The sequence below is a fragment of the Podarcis liolepis genome (genome assembly GCF_965112155.1).
Source record: "Podarcis liolepis genome assembly, chromosome: 13".
NCBI lineage: Eukaryota > Metazoa > Chordata > Lepidosauria > Squamata > Lacertidae > Podarcis > Podarcis liolepis.
In genome coordinates, this window is record NC_139573.1 from 30006976 (window position 1) to 30024145 (window position 17170).

The window sequence follows — 17170 nt, forward strand, 5'->3', positions numbered from 1 at the left end:
ATACATTTGGGATTAGGAAGAAGTGGGGGCTTCCAGGTCATGGTGGGTGGCTTTCAGAGAGGATTGTGCCCCAGAAGCGCTCCTTTCAGAAGCCTAGTTGCATCCTCCCCCCCCCGCCACCACAGAGATTCTCCCCTTTCTTCCCTTCCTCCCCCACCCATTGCTGTGGGCACCCCTTCTCCTCCTCTGGCAGAGGGTGTGGAGTGCAACCCAGAACTCTTGGCTCCAAGACCTCTTGTTGTTAATTTATTAGTCTCCAGTTGTCCCTGCTCCCAGCTTCCCACTCCAACCACTGGAGACACAACCTCCTTTTATGTTGTTCCCCCTTAGGATATAATTATATGCCCTTTCTCTCTCCCTCTCAAAAAGAAAGGCAAGGCCTGTAGGCTTCTGAGGGCTGGCTGAAATGTTTGCACAGGCCTGCCGCGCCTGGGAAAAGAAAGAAAAAAACACGAGGCTTGCTTTTTCCTTCCTTTATTGTTGCGCATCCTTGCTAATTGCAGGACCACCCCAGCCGCAGAGCATGGCTCCCCATTGTGCCAAGGATTTCCTTAATCCTCTCCTCACTGCACTGCCTCCGCCGCTGCCATCACTTGTCCAAGATTCCCTCCCCGCAAAGCAGCCCAGAATCGCTTTGATCTGAGCTTGACATCCAGGCCTGTGCCTCTCTGCTGGAGCCAGGAGGATTTCCCATGCCTCACCACTTCTTTCCCTCCCGGTGGCTCACAACCCACATCACCGGTGAAAGAAGGGTGGCAGTTTTGCCCATTTGAGCCAGAGAAGGCAAGCGACAATCTTTTTGCTGGATCAGGCCAGGGATGCATCTGGTCCAACTGCACCCTGGTCAGCTAATGTCCTTGGGATGCTCAGAAGCAGGGCATGATGGAGATAGTTGATTTACCCCCCTCCCCATGGTCTGATAGGAGACAATTGGCCTTGGGGCATCCATTCCTCACCACTTTCCTTCTAAGACTGCCCTGGCTTCCTGCCCTCTCTCGCTGTCTCCCTCTCCCTCTGTGGCATAAGCATCCATTTCTCATTCCCCAAGCTCTCCCCTCTCCGCGTCTTGCATGTACCTCTTCCTTCATCAGCATCAGAAACCACCTAGCCTTGCCTGTTAAGCCTGCCCAAGTGACTTGGTCCTAAAAATCTAGATTAGTTTGCCTGTCCAAACATGCCTGTCTGTCTGTGGACAAAAGCCCAGCTTTGGTAAAGTTTTTGGAGGCAATTCTCCGTTGTTAGGGGTCTCCCGGCAGGATGACTGTTAACATGCCTGCCATACAGTATTCCCCTTCCAGCTCTCCTACGAACTCATAATCCACCTCCTCTCTTTGCCCCCCCTTCCCCCCAGTCTATCTGTTCATTATACCCAGGATAGCCTTTCCATTAATTGACCTGTTTCCTTCTCTTCCTTTGGAGGTCTTTCCTTGAGATCCTTTTCTCCAGCAGAAGCTTTGCTGAACCACTTTATCCGCATCTTACCTACACAGTCACTTGACTCTCCCTGATCTCATGCTTGCTGCTTATTTGACCGTCAGTGACTGCTCCTCTCCCTACCCTGCAATCAGGCTCGCATATAGGCTGTGCACACATTAATGGTTTAAACTGCAGTGAGGTCGTTTCTTCCCTGTAGTTTTTCAAGTCACATTTGCATGTTGCTGTGCACACCAGAGAGGGGGCAGGGAATGTCTTCACCCCATGTGCGTTATTTGTTTGGTTTCCCCACGCCTGCAACCTCCACCCCCTGCGCTCTTATTCATGAAGTGGTCACCCGGGCATGAACTGTCATCTGCACACAAGCAGTGACTGTCTCAGATGTACACACCTCAGTTTAACAGCAAAGCGAACGTGGCTTGCATTTTCAAATCAGGCGGAAGCTGGTTTGAGGGGGAAATGCACCAAGCGGCAGTATTTCTCAAGAAACTACATGATAGGTATGGATTGTTGCTAATGTCATGGGTACATGGCTTCAAGCACCAGCAGTGGGAGCGCAGTGGAGTATAAGAGTAAATTGTAACGTGCACACAGCCATAGATTGCAAGCCCTTTGGCACTCTGTTGGGGCTATGCAACTATTCAGGAGTAACAAAAAGGGGGGTGTGCGTGTGATTGCTCTCTGACTGTTATCCAGTCTGTGGATGGGGGAGAAATTAATTCAGTTTGCGTTTTAATGCGAAACTACCCGATTCACAGCTCTCAAACCAATGCACAAACTGAAATTTGCACCTCCCTGAATTTTGTGATGCAGTTGTCCAGCCACCGCCAACACACACCCCTCCAGCAAAATGTATTTAAAAAAACAAGGATATATTGGGGGGAAATGTGCACAAAAATGTATCTGTTAATGAAAAAATGTGCAAAATGCAGAAAGGTGTATATTAGTTGAAGGACATACAGAAATGCATACAAATTTTCATGCAGACTTAAAAAAAAATATGTTTGCAACCTGAGGCAGAAATGGGCCAAGCTGAATTTAAAACTGGTAAAATGCAGAAATGCAAGAGAAACTGAAACTGACAGGTTCACCTATCCCTAATCCAGCCACTGCTGTCTGTCTTCATCTTTTCCTACTCCTTCTTGGACCCTGCCTAATGCTCAGCATTCGTCTCTAGGCTTCTGTGCCCTGGAGGCAGCTGGCAGCATGCTGTTCCTTGCAGTGAAGGGGGTGACTCTGTGACACTTATTCTTGCCTGCTAATCCCTCCCCTGTAGAGCAGTCTCGAGAGCTTGTTGGCTTGCTCTCCAATCTCTGAGTAGTTTCTCTGCCAGAGTTGGCTGGCCATTTCGGTGTCCTTTTGCTTATTAATCACACTGGGCTGGCATTGCTGAGCTAAGAAAGCCAATATCCAGGGCTGTCACCCCTTTCTATGATTTGCTGTCAGGCTTGCAGTTGCACTTGGCGAATCACTGTCCCAACCTCACGTCGCTCCTCCTGCTTCATCTGACCGGCCATCCTTCTTGCCTGGGATTTTACACATAAACCATCCCAGACCATCAGATTCTGCTGACCTGGAACCCTGAATTCTGTCACGGGGATAAATAGTTCCGAAATGCAGTAAAACATGGGGAAAACTCACCGCTGGATTGCACTGCTTTGTACAGCCCATGTGACACAGTAGCTAAGAGACTGAGCTGTAAGTTAGGAATACAGTGGTACCTCAGGTTAAGAACTTAATTCGTTCTGGAGGTCTGTTCTTAACCTGAAGCACCACTTTAGCTAATGGGGCCTCCTGCTGCCACTGTGCTGCCAGCGTGCGTTTTTTGCTCTCATCCTGAAGCAAAGTTCTTAACCCGAGGTAATATTTCTGGGTTAGCGGAGACTGCAACCTGAAGCGTATGTAACCTGAATCGTATGTAACCCGAGGTACCACTGTACCTTCCTTCTCTTGGCAGTTCACTTTCTTAGGCTCATCTCACCTATCTGCTGTCTAAGGATAACAATACTGGCCTGCTCTACGGGGCTGACCACTTTAAAGCACTTTTAAAAATGCTAAGTGTTATTAACAGTACTCCTTTGTCATATTGTGCCCATTTGCACAGACCGTTCCAGCAACAGGTTGTATGGTGGTATCTCTTGTTTTGCTCTGGTGGTTAAAATTTAAAGCTCCCAGCTGTGTCACAGGCTGAAGCCCAAAGGACCTCTGGACTTAGTCCAGTGTTTCCCAACCACTGTTCCGCGGCACACTAGTGTGCCGCGAGATGTTGCCTGGTGTGCCGCGGGAAAAATTAAAAAATTCGAAAGATAGCTTCATATCCGGAGAGGCGGCCTTCAGGCGAGTTTTAATTTTAATTTTCCTTCTCCCACTTAATGCCCCACGCTCGCCCGAGCAGCTTGCAGTCCTCGGTAACCACGGCGACCCGAGGGAGGGGAGGGAACAGGGAAGTCGAGGGTGGTGGCGAGCCGCTATGACGTCAGTGGGCCGCGCCGCCTCGCCCTGGCACGGTGTGAGAGCCCCGGCTAGTGGCGCGAGCTTCGGAATAAGTGGGATCCGCGTGCGCGAGACCGAGATCGCGGGTAAGGAGCTCAGCCCTGGGCAGGAGGAAGCGGGGCCGCGCGTGCGGGCCACATCCCCACAGAGAGCGAGCCTCCCCCGGCCCACCACTCCGGGCAGGTCCACTCGCATGAGGGGGCGGCGATGGCGACGGCCGTCAGCTTGCCTGCAATGCCATCCCTCGAGCAGGCGAGGAGCCCGGAGGCTACCAGATGCGAGTCCTCTTTCCCACCCTGCTCGGGAGTCCAGAGCACTTGGTCGCATTCAGGATCTAGAGTGGGGAAGCGGGGCTTGTGTCTGGGCTGGACACATTGGGCTGCCTGTGCCGCTCGACCTGCGGGGAGAAATCAGGGTGGGAGTCACGACCGTGAGGCAGGGCTGCCAAGTGTGGCAGAAGAGGACACGGCTGTCGTACCTGTCCTTAGGTAGGAGCTTCTTCCGTGTCGACCTGCTGCCCTAAAGTCTTGGCTTTTTTCTTGGCTTTTTGGCGGTTGGCACAGAAGGAAGGCAAGGGGGAGGGGGAAAAATTGAAACTTACACTTTCGTGCGTCCCTCCCGGCGTGACGCTGCGCGCTGACATCACGGGTCTGTAATGGTGGTGTGCCTCGAGATTTTTTTCATGAAACAAGTGTGCCTTTGCCCAAAAAAGGTTGGGAAACACTGACTTAGTCGCCAGTGGGGCCCGATCTATAAAACATTTGGGCTACAGATTGCAGGAGCATTTACACTAACATTCCCAGAATTATTTTGGGTGGGTGGTGGGAATTGTGCTTGAATGTATTTAGCTAGAGTCACCCAGTGAGCCCCAAGACTAAATGGGGATTTGAAATTGGTTGTCTCTTCTTCTCATCCAGTATTTAACAACCATACCACATTGGTTCTCGTGTTCAGAGCCCAGATTCCTCTAACTAACATATACTGGAGGCAGACACAGACAATGGCTTGCTCCCACCATGCTGTCATGCTTGTGAAGGTCCTCAGATGATTTGGGTATGCATTGATTGCTAGACATAGATGGCTCTTTCAGTCTGATTTACGGAATCAGATCAAATCACATGTCCTTGGGCGCAATATGAAAATAAAATGAAGACGCTGGGCGAACCTTTCGGGCGATAATTTCCTCCATCATTTCACAGATGGAAATCAGGACAAGTCTGCTTGCGTCATTCCTGACTCTCACACCGTGGCTCACTGTGTGAGTCTGCAGTCCTCATTCCTCACACTCCCCCTCACCTCACTTGCTTTGTTAATTTACAATAGCCTGTCCTGTGCTGATTTTAATGCAAAAATTATCCAGTATGCAGCCAGGAGCGTGGGGCAAACAGTGCCAGGTGCGTGACGAAGTGGCGCTTGCCCTGCGCATAGTCCCCCGTCCTCTCCCCCAAGGCCGGGAAGGGAAAAAGCAAGGAAGGGAGCGGCTTATATTTGGTTATTGTCTTTTTCTCTCCCCCCCATGACTTTTTAATGTGCGGCTTATATTTGGGCCAATACAGTAGTGGGAAAGTGACAACTGGTAACCACTAGAAAGATCCCATCTGGGTATGTTCATACAGGGGAAAGTGCATGTCCATTTGAGAGCACTGGCTGCCTCTTTCCGAAAGCGTATACCTAACACTAGGTGAGTTATTCCCAAACACTGTGCTGCAAGATAACAGTGACTGTATCATGAAAAGGCAAGAAAAATGAAAGGTTTGATCTCCATCTCTCTCTCTCTCTCTCTCTCTCTCTCTCTCTCTCTCTCTCTCTCTCTGTGTGTGTGTGTGTGTATGTCTCACCCTCACCCACACCTGCTGCTGTATCACTGCATGATTTGCTGCTCTGGTCTCAATTATTTCCAACCATCCTCTGCTGTAAGTTGTTAATATTCTGCCCCATCTCTGCATCATGTATGGGGCCGGCTCTGCTGTTGGCCGGATTGAGGCAACTTGTTTTGAGTGTCATGAAAGGACAGCAATGTACTTTACCAATAATAATGTCTTATTATTTTGTTTTTACTGCCAATGAGAGGGAGAGGCCCTTGTGGAATTTTCTGCCTCAGTTTCCAAAATAACTCGGCTGGCCTTCAGTATTATGTACCCTAACATGGAGGTGGGGACACAAACAGCATTTGCTCTCCCCTCCCCACCCTCAAACAGCAGGATTCTTGGGACTGTCAGGTATGGTCAGATCATTCAACCAATTCACACAGAAGACTTTTCTAAGGGCTGGTTGTTCTTACTACTTTCTCACCACCTGAAAGTAAGGGTACAGTAGAGAAGAGTGCCTCCAATTATAATTCAGAAATGAATTAAGCCTTAGTTTTCAGTTTGGGAGATGATACACTTGGCTATCTGCGAGTCTGACTTCTTCCTTCCCAGCAACTAGTAAGAATGAGCAAATGTGACAATATCGGTTTCTCCTAGTTTTTAATTTTTTCAAGTCAAGTTCAGTTCTCCACATTTCCACATCACTATGCAATATTTTTTAAGTCCTCATGAAATTTCATTAGCAGTGTGAATTTCTCCTGACATACTAATTTTTGTATGCAATTTGGCCTTACATGCACGTTTTTTTGCAAAGCAGTTTTCCCAATGCAATCCATTTCTCTATGCTATTTTCACTAATGCGTGCATCGTTGTGCATGCTACCTTTCTGGAGAAACACCCTGCAAAATTTGGAGAAGCAAGATTTTCAAAGAACCGCTGTGTTTTGGTTTGTGTATAGTTTTGGAAAGAGCAAACCGGGTGGATTTGCCTTTAAACGCAAAAACTGAATCAAATTCCTCTCCCAGCAACAAGTCAGTTTGGCTGCTACATTGGTGCTTAGCTGGAGCTGACTAGGCTGAAGTGGGCATCAGCGATGGGGCATTCCCTTCTCTGTTGCTAATCTGCACCCTGACCAGTTTGGCCTGGATTCTTGCCTCGCTCAGGCTTTTATCATCCTTTCTGGGATACTGTCTGGTGCAGTGGAGGCAGGGATCTCTTTCCCAGCATCACTCTCCATGGACTGTTTCTCCCTTTCCAATTAATTAAGGCTTAGCTCAGTAGCAGGCAGTGAGCCAGCTTGGCAAGCCCACTGTATTGCAGAGTTTGTGATCAGCTCTGCTGAATGAATGGTGTTTAGCCATGGCCAGCGCTTGCCTGAGACCTTCTGCCCTTCCTGGGGAAGATGCTAGACCCCTCTCCGCACTGGTGAGCTAAACTGAAAACACCTTTTAGTGGTGTGATGACTATTTCTCCAGCCAAAAGGCCCTTGTGTGCACTGTAGCAGTGGGGTGCTGGTTCACAATATCTCCTTTTTATTAAACTGCGGTAACTATGCATTGCCCCCAACCCCATGAAGAATCTCTATCCTTATGATCACTTACAGAATCAACTCTTTAGAAGATGTCCTCAAGCTCTCTTGGCAGGAGTTAATTAGCGGCAGCATGGGTGACATAATTGCCATAATTCGTTTTTGTAGTGTTTCTCAGCCTACTGAAAGTGTTATTTAATATATTCTATTTCTTAACGTGTGTGTATGTGCACGCGTGTGTGTGTGTGTGTGTGTGCATGTAACCTCTGACAACCTCTGCTGCAGAAGGAATATTAATAGCAGAAATCTAAATTATTAAGAATACCTTATATTATCTCCTGAGTTGCACACCAGGTGATTGCCACACACACAGTATAAACACATGTCAATGGCAAGTTCAGAAAGCAATTATATTGTGGCCAGGTGGACATAGACTTCTGTGTGCGCTGACAATGTGCATAGCTGCAGTGCTTGCAAAATCTTCCCTGAGCTAACTGGGTGCTGCATTTGATGCGCCCAATATTGGGTGTGTGTGTGCACGACATCATGCACATTGCGTGTGTGCATGATGACTGTTGCATCGGCTGACCAGGCTTCCTCCCTATACAACATTCACACGCCAGACTGTGCTGGTTGGCCTGGGACAACATCCCACCAGGCCTCCTCTGCCCCCTTCAAGATTGTGGTAGGTGGGTTAGCCCCATCCCAGTGGACATGGGGGAGTTGTAGAGGCCTCAGCCCCATAGAGTTGGTATGCCTGCTTCTAAATACCAGTTGCTAGAAATCACAAAAGGGCAGAGTACTCGCCTGCTTGATTCCTGCTTGTGGGCATCCCATAGCCATCTGGTGGGCCTCTGGCCTGATCCAGCAGGCCCTTATGTTCTCATGACTTTTCCCCACTGGTAATATAAAGATCATCTGAAAAATAAAGATCATCTGAAAAAAAAGGAAACGCACACCCGCTAGAACAGTACAATATTTTTCACTAATAGAAAACCTAGCAGTTCAAAAGCATGTCAAAGTGCAAGTAGATAAATAGCTACTGCTCCGGCGGGAAGGTAAACGGCGTTTCCATGCACTGCTCTGGTTCGCCAGAAGCGGCTTAGTCATGCTGGCCACATAACCCAGAAGCTGTACGCTGGCTCCCTTGGCCAATAAAGTGAGATGAGTGCCGCAACCCCAGAGTCAGCCACGACTGGACCTAATGGTCAGGGGGTCCCTTTACCTTTACTTATTGAAGAAGGGACATGGGTGGCTCTGTGGGTTAAACCACAGAGCCTAGGGCTTGCCGATCAGAAGGTTGGCGGTTCTAACCCCCGCAACGGGGTGAGCTTCTGTTGCTCGGTCCCTGCTCCTGTCAACCTAGCAATTTGAAAGCACGAAGTACGTGTAGATAAATAGGTACTGCTCTGGCGGGAAGGTAAATGGTGTTTCCGTGCACTGCTCTGGTTCGCTAGAAGCGGCTTAGTCATGCTGGCCACGTGACCCAGAAGCTGTACGCCGGCTCCCTCGGCCAATAAAGCGAGATGAGCGCTGCAACCCCAGAGTCGTCCGCAACTGGACCTAATGGTCAGGGGTACCTTTACCTTTACCTTTACTTGTTGAAGAGGAGCTGTCAGTTAAATTCTGGATGTCTGGACATTTTGAAGAGCCCCAAACGGGGCCAAAAGGTGAGTCAACTCCGTAGATAGATAGACCACAGTATGGCAGGGAAAATCCGTGGGGATTTTGTGTTATGATTTTCCCGCCATTTACACGGATCACAATATTTGGACGATAAAATTTGGGGCGATATCCTAGTGTACAGTTCTTTCCTGACATGGGTGAATCCTTGGGGAACAGAAGCACTCATGTGCATGAAGGGTGGTGAAATGCCCAGCGACGCCTGCTGCTATGTCATGCCTGGTTTGAGTGAAATTTAGTGTGACGTGGCAGTAGATAGATATATAAAAAGGCACAGTTCCATAATGCAACCGGTACCGCAGTGTAAATGCAGCGTTAGAAACTGTGACAGATTAGAAGCAGGCATGCTAGCACAATAACCTCCTAGTCTGAATACATCCTTACTTAGCACAGTGATTAATCCAGGCCACCCTGAGGCATTCTGCTCCTGATATAGAAGCTTGTGTACGTTTTAACGGTTTATTTAGGGGGTGTCAGCCTCGGATTAGAACCCTGTCGCTAGCAAAGGCACAGCACAAAGGTGGCTAATTAACTTCCTCTTCTTCTTCCTCTCCCTCTCCCTCTCTCCTAGTCAGACAGTTTTGATTGTCTGGGAGCCTAGCTCTGAAGATCCCGCTGTCTTTTGATGTCTGGCTGATGCAAGGGATTAACATGCTGGCCTCCTTTCTCTGTCTCTTCCCTGCCCCCAATATACTGAAGTGAATCCAATAGGATTTTCTTGCTCACGAGGGCTATGCTAAATTTGCCAGAAAGCAATAAGTTCACACTACTCCCTTTCCCCTTGTGTGTGTGTGTGTGGTGCTGTGCAGAGGAGGTAGAGATACGGTCAAATTAAAACACATGCTTAGCCCAAGCAGTAGCCACAATCAGGTGGTGTTGGGAGAAAGATGCACAAGAGCAAACATCCCAGGTGTCTCTGACTGGAACCTCTTCTTTCTATTTACGTAATTTCTTTAAGCAACCCATAGTTTAATAGTAGGGAATATGTTTTGCATATAACTTGACACCGCATGTACACACACACACACACACACACACACAAAATCTCCAGTAGGAGAGCTGAGAAACATCTCGGGGGACAACACAGAAGGGATAGAAAGGTTATGCACTGGTGTCTATTCCTCTTCTCTTCCCTGGGAATATATAGGGCAGTGGTGGGGAAACATTTTCAGCTTGAGGGCTGCGTTCCCTCATGGGTAACCCTCCACATGTGGCCTTGGCCAGAGGCAGAAAATGGGTGGAGCAACAGATGCAACTCTTACCTGTGTATTCTAGCAGCCAGGCACAAGCCAGAGGTGTCTGCACACCTACACCAGTCTCTCCATTGAGACAAGAAAGAGATAATATCATAGTGTGAAGTCACATTCCAGCCAAGCAGAAGCACTTAAGGGTGCAAAGCTGTGCCAGTGAGAAGGTGTGTCCTGAGGATCGGATAGAGAGGCTTAGAGTCTGCATTTGGTCCCCGGGCCTGAGGTTCTCCACCTCTGGTGTAGAGAAACAAAAAGCATACCCTCCAACATTTCTCCAATGAAAACTAGGACGCCTTACTTCATCGTCATCATAATTTTATTACTTATACCCCGCCCATCTGATTGGGTTGCCCCAGCCACTCTGGGCAGCTTCCAACATATATAAAAACATAATAAAACATAAAGCATTACAAAAGTCTTCCCTATACAGGGCTACCTTCAGATGTCTTCTAAACGTTGTACAGTGGTACCTCGGGTTACATACGCTTCAGGTTACAGACTCCGCTAATCCTGAAAGAGTGCTTCAGGTTAAGAACTTTGCTTCAGGGTGAGAACAGAAATCGTGCTCCGGCGACGTGGCAGCAGCAGGAGGCACCATTAGCTAAAGTGGTGCTTCAGGTTAAGAACAGTTTCAGGTTAAGAACGGACCTCCGGAATGAATTAAGTACTTAACCCGAGGTACCACTGTATAGTCACTTATCTCCTTGGCTTGTCCATCGCATAACACCATACCCTTCAACATTTCTCTGATGAAAATAGGGACGTCCTAAGGAAAAGAGGGACATTCCGGGATAAAATCAGAAACAAGGATGGCTTCTATAAATCCGGGACTGTCCCTGGAAAATAGGTACACTTTGGGGGGGGGGGCATGCAAAAGGTGTGATGTTACCTAAACCTCATCTAGGCTTTAGGAACTTTGTTCTCTGAGGGAACATTCTCTCCAGCCCCTGGTAAAACTATGTTTTTGGTTTTTTACCCTAAAAAGGACCTCGTTTGAATGTCTGTTACCTCCTACACTCCATCTTCAGTCTCTTAGGAGACGCAAACATGGATGGTTTGAACACAAGCAAAAAAAAACCTACCTTCCCACTTTCAGCTTCATCATGCATCTAGCTGGATTAAGAATTCTGGAGAGCTCACAAGCTTGCATACGGTTTTCTAACGTTTTGGTTATATGGACAGTGAGAGAAGACTCAGGACGGTTTCTGATAGAGGGGAGAGAAACAGACTGAGGAAAACATGAGGAATCAGACTCTTTTCAGGCTCAAGGGTTAGATGCTTTGGTTCTGATTAGCATCTTGCTGATACATTAGCCAAGCTGTAAGAGAATAGCTTTCAAAATTAGTGGAGCAAATGTTCTGGGAAGAAGCTGAACAATTGTTAAGAGAACTCTGCTGCTTAATTGTTATCAGATCTTTCCCCCTCAGGCATTTTAAAGAGGAGGCAGCTTAGGAGGCCTTATTAATTTTCTGTTTTACAACAAAAATCAGTTGGTTATAGGTGGAGGTGAGGGGTAGTTATTTTATTGGTGGAGGAGCTTTGATTTTTAGTCTCCTTGTGGGGCGGATATGTAGACTTAATATTAACAAAAGAATTTTAGGAATGGATGGTTAGGGAGGTCTTATGGTCTTTGGCGGATTGATCTGCAGACTTGTTCCTTGTCAAAGGTCCCTGGTTCACTTATTCCCTGGCATCTCTGGGCAGGGTTGGGAGAGACCAATGTCCGAAACCCTAGGAAGCCACTGCAAGGCAGTGTGGACATTACTAATCTTCATCAACACCTGGAGCCAAAAGGTTCCCCACACTTGCCCTAAAAGTTGCGCTCTTTGATACCCTCACGTGAAATACACAGGAGCTGATTCTGGTTTGTTCCACGCTGCCTTACATAGACACAATTTTGCCACGTGTTCAGAGACAACCTGTTCCAGGTGTGAGACGGGACATTAGGAATAGTTTCTAGGTCTGGGTCACACCACAGCGCACCACTTTTCCGATGGCGTGAAGAAAGAGCTAACAGGAAAGCGGGAAGAGATTCCATTTCCCTCCTCCGTATTTAAGATGAAGGTTTTGCAACGCGGCCTACCCTGAAAGCCTTCTCTGTCCCCAGTGCTGGGATACAGGAGGCGGGTCCTTTGTAACCAGTTGGATTGGGCCTCGTTATAAACTCCTTGTGACCATGCTTATCTGCCTACGTGCCCTATCCCTTTACACCACTGAAAAGGAAGGGTGGACTGAATTCCTTGTCAGTTCTGTCGCCTTGCACTCTCAGGGCGGGACAGCAGTATAATCCCTCTCTTTTCTTCCTTCCTTGTCTTTTCTCAGACCTGCTGCTAGACGACATCGTCCTCACCCACTCGCTGTTCCTGCCCACAGAGCAGTTCCTGCACCAGCTGCACCAGCAATATCCTTTCTGCGTGATGTTTTGGAACGTCCCATAATGGTCGAAGGGTTGGGGGAAGAAGTGGGGGTGGGGGAGGAATGCATGCCATTCTGACACATTTTCCTGCGGGAGAAACTCTGTTTGGGTCACCTCATATTTCTCGTTCTTGTTGCATAGAACCCTGTGGCTTCTGCAGTTCCACAGGTTTTATTTATTAGTTTTCTTATTTAAGAAAGGTTCATACCTTGCATTTCACTGCGTGGCTCAAAGCAGCTTGCAGAAGAAGAAACAAAACATGCACAGATTTTTACATCAAAAAATAGAAAACATTAGAGCAATGTTATATAGCGCAAAGGCCTTCTGAAATGAAACCATCTGCAATGTAACAATGATGGTGCCTGCCAGTTTTCTAATGGGAGGGAGTGGAAAGAATGTGCTAGTGCAGAAATTTGGCTTTGGAGAACAAATTTAACCTCTTGAGAGTGTGAATTCTTATTGTTGTTGTGCAAAGTCACCCTTTTGGGTCCAAGCAGCATGCTATAGCAAGACGTGGGGGGGGAACCACTAATCCACGTATTTTCCAGTGTGTTCTTGGTAATATGTAGTGGAAAGAAAATATAGGATGTCACAGCATCTGTTCACTTCCTGCTTCGCTTTATTGGCTGCTGCTTGAAGGAAGCAAGGAAATAATAGCACAACGACATTACGTGGGGAGACGTGCGTTGATGATGCCCACAAGTCCCCATTTCACTTGCGCTTTGGGTCTTACCCTAAGCAGTCTTAACAGTATTGCTTTGAGGATAACATTAGATGATACAGTCCTAGTTTATTTACCCATGTATGTGTCCTTGAACCTTTTGGAGTTTTGATGGTCATGGTGATGAGAACCATACACCTAATAATAACCTTATGAAGAAATCTTGTCAATCCCACATCATTTGCCAGGCAGATTAAATCTCAGCCTCTAGTGTGTTGCATTTTGGGGTCTGCTGATCAATCTTCCGCATGTTTACTCAGAACTAAGTTCCTCTTCCTTAGGGTGTATAGGATTGCAGCCTTAATCTCTCTCCTTTAGCCTCATCTGTCAACTTCTCTTGACACACAGGGCTCTCGAGAGAATAAGATAACATTACACAGCTCTGAAAAAATAAACAACCTGGGTGGACTTTGTTAATTTCAGCCAACAGGTAGCAATTAAGCTGCTCCTCCCTGTTAACAGCTCCCACCACCATCACAAATTCTGGTATTGATAGACTGAAGGGGGTGTGGGTGTGGGTGTGCGGAATGTGACCTCCTCTGGTTCTGTGAGTTTCTAGTGATGACATACACACAAACATATAACACTGCATTAAAAAATCAGCCCTGTTTTTCGCATTTCCTTAGGAGCGAATTGTACATGACATTTTGTCTACTCTTATCAGCCATCTCAGTTACCCCTATTTGTTTGTTTTCCATCTCATCTATGCAACCACAAAATCTCAAAACTTGCTTTCTTTTCCCCCCTCGTGGAGACAGTTGAACTTAAATAAACTGGGATTTTCAGGCTACGTAGCTTGCAGGGACAGCCATTGTTGCTTTCATTTGCATTTCTCTCTCTTTCTTCCAAAGAGCTCAGATAGTTTACATGGCGCTAGTTCCCATTTTTGTCTTTCCTCACAACAACCCTCTGAGGTAGGTTAGGCTAATGGAAAGTGACTGGGTCCAGGGTCAGGTGGTGAACTGGATGTCTTGGGTGGGGATCTGAACGCAGGTCTCCTGGTTCACGTTTGAAATGTGAACCACCACACCACTGACATAAATCGAGATTCTCCATATTCTGAATTCTGCACCAAAAGATACCAAAGTCCACAGCCGCCTGGATGGCTGAGGGATATGCAAACTATATCCATTAATGGAGAATGGGGTTGTTGGCCTGTTAGTGATCTTTGCAGTTTCTGTGATCTGTACTTGCCATCTTGCTATCTGGACCCAGAATCAACCCACCCCATTCCAAACCTCATCACTTCGGCTGTTTTCCTTTCTTCCAACCACTCCCTTCTGTGGCCGCAGCCCCGATATTTTCCCTTGACTTCCATGTGGTCACCTTCATGACAGTGTCGACAATCCCATCACCGCCATGTTGGAAGGAAGGCGAAGCCATGCACCGAAAGCGAGCAGTTTTGGTTATTTTGCTTCAGTTCCTCGAGACGTACAAGGGGATCTTGCAGGAGGAGGAGAAAGCAGGCAAAGTTATCAAGGTACACCATGACACCCCTAACCCTACTCTCATTACAATGAGAAACTTTTTAAGAAAAGAAGAATAGCAACAGATTGCAAAGTATTAGTCCAGCCGCAGTCCCCCGCCCCAATGTCCTTTTGCCTTACTTGGTGGCAAATAGCCGTAGATCCAGGGGGGCCAAAATAGAAGGTACCCCTTCCTTTTATATCAGAGCATGATGGATCAGGCCACTTTTTCTTTTCTCCTAGGACCTGTATCTGCTCATTATGAAGGACTCCTCCCTCTATCACAAACTGGAAGATGAAATTTTGAAGCTTCATCAGCTTGTGGAGACAGTTGAACTCAAGTAAGGGGAGAGGGGGAGTTGGAATATGGAATGCAGAATTTCTCCTGCATGGGGAAACCTCTCAGGCTGCTTTTCCTACGTGCATTATGTTGCCGGTACTGCATTCACAAGAACGGGTTTCATGTAACCTCCTCCACATCTAGGCAAAACAATTGTTGTGGAGGTTCGCCTGCACAAACTTTGCCGCTTTCCATGTTCCTCTGTCACCGCATCTTCCTGGGCAGACCACTGTTTTTCATTTGTGCATTTGCTGGGCAAAGTTTCAACAAGATAGCTCAGGTTAAATAAGCCCCAGGACTCCAGGAATTCAAACTTCTGTGTCAGTAGTCGTTCTCCTCATGCAGTCACAATCCCTCTCCATATGGAGGAGCTACATGCATACAGTGGCACCCAAGTAGAACGTTTGAACATGGTGTTTGGTGGTGTGCAGGGCCAGATCCCTCCTGTGCAGTCCTGCGACACACACACCTACACACTTTCTTTCTTTGCTTAGAGGGGATGATATGAACTTCCCCAAAGGTTGCAAACTAAGAGGTCATCTCCTTGGAACTAGAAATCAAGGAGGGCCATGCTCTTAACCACTATGCTATACCTAGTTCTGAATAGTGGAAGCTTTCATAAAGCTGAGGTCACCGCAATCCTTGTTACTTTGCAACCCAAACAACTTACGTATACTGTACATGGTACTGATGTATATAAGAACATAGAAAGCTTAGGGTTTTTCCATATTTACCTTTCGCCCTGTGCTTTCCAGGTCCAGGAGACAACTCTTGGGGTAAATGTTTAGACTCTTCTAATAGTGGCCAGCTGTCTAATGGTGGGTTGTTACAAGCAGCAGCCTACTCTCACAACAATCTCCCTGGCCAAACTGCCTCTGAAATCCCTAAATCATGATTGGGGAACCTGTGGCCCTTCAGATGTTGTGGGACTCCCAACTCCTATCAGCCTTAGCTAGCATGGCCCAGTGGTTGGGGATGATGGGAGTCAAGCCACATCTGCAGGACCCCTGGCTCCCTGCCTCTGCCCTGAATGCTCCTTAGAAACTGCATTCAGAAATTCAGACTCCTTAACCCCTCACAGAATGGCATGGATGCCCTGCTCCTCTGAAAATTTCCCACATTGTTGCCCATGTTGCTTGCCCCTTTTCTAGCTTCTAAATCTTGCCTTATTGGCTGCAGGGTGACTGAAGAAAGCCATCCCCCCAGCAAGCAAGTCAAACCTCTTTTCAGGCATTTCCGGCGCATAGATTCCTGCCTCCAGACACGGGTCGCTTTCCGTGGCTCAGATGAAAGTGAGTATTAAAGGAGATGAGGGCGTTGGTGACGGTCGTGTTGGGGTTCCCGCTTGGATTGTCTTTAAAAGGGCTGATGAGTGCAGCTGCAGACATAGTTCTGCAATTCCACCCATAAATCCTCCTCATCAAATTACAACCATAGAAAGCTTTGGCAGCACACAAATAATAGAACAAAATCACTTCAAAAGCTTGAGTGAAAAGGTAAACCTTTACCTGGTGCTTAAAGCACCAGGCGGACCTCACTGCGGAGAGCCTTCCACAGACTAGGAGCCGCAGCTGGGAATGCTCCCTCTGACATCACCCTCCAAGTGTCCCTCAGAGGAAGGGGCTGGAGAAGAGCCTCTGGGAAGCCCCTCAAGGTTGTGAGGATGAGTCGACAAAGGGGATTGAATCCCACAGCGACAGTAGGCCGAATCCCTTCCTTATTGCAGGATGATTGTTATTTTTAGTTTTTCCCAGACTGAGTGTATTTGTTCAGCATGGCTGTCCTTTGCTGGCTAAGGATTCCAACCTCCAGCCTCTCGGCTCTGTTTCTTTCTAGTCTTCTGCCGTGTTTACATGCCAGACCACTCATATGTCACCATCCGCAGCCGCCTCTCGGCCTCCGTGCAGGACATCCTCGCCTCGGTGACTGAGAAGCTCCAGTACTCGGATGAGCAGCCCACCCGGGAGGAGGCTCTCATCCTGGTGGCAGTAGCGTCCTCAGGAGGTAACTCCCCCGAGAGCTGGGGTGGGG

The 17170-nt window shown here is 47.7% G+C and overlaps 1 protein-coding gene across 1 annotated transcript in view; it reads left to right on the forward strand.

The window, feature by feature from the left end:
- The window catches only part of RAPGEFL1 (Rap guanine nucleotide exchange factor like 1), a 52621-nt gene that overhangs the window by 8698 nt on the left and 26753 nt on the right, over nucleotides 1-17170 (forward strand). Inside the window, exons 2-6 of the mRNA XM_083469808.1 lie at nucleotides 12519-12597; nucleotides 14660-14813; nucleotides 15043-15140; nucleotides 16319-16431; nucleotides 16976-17143. Of these exons, the coding sequence (XP_083325934.1) occupies nucleotides 12519-12597; nucleotides 14660-14813; nucleotides 15043-15140; nucleotides 16319-16431; nucleotides 16976-17143 (612 nt within the window). The remainder of the gene's footprint in view (nucleotides 1-12518; nucleotides 12598-14659; nucleotides 14814-15042; nucleotides 15141-16318; nucleotides 16432-16975; nucleotides 17144-17170) is intronic.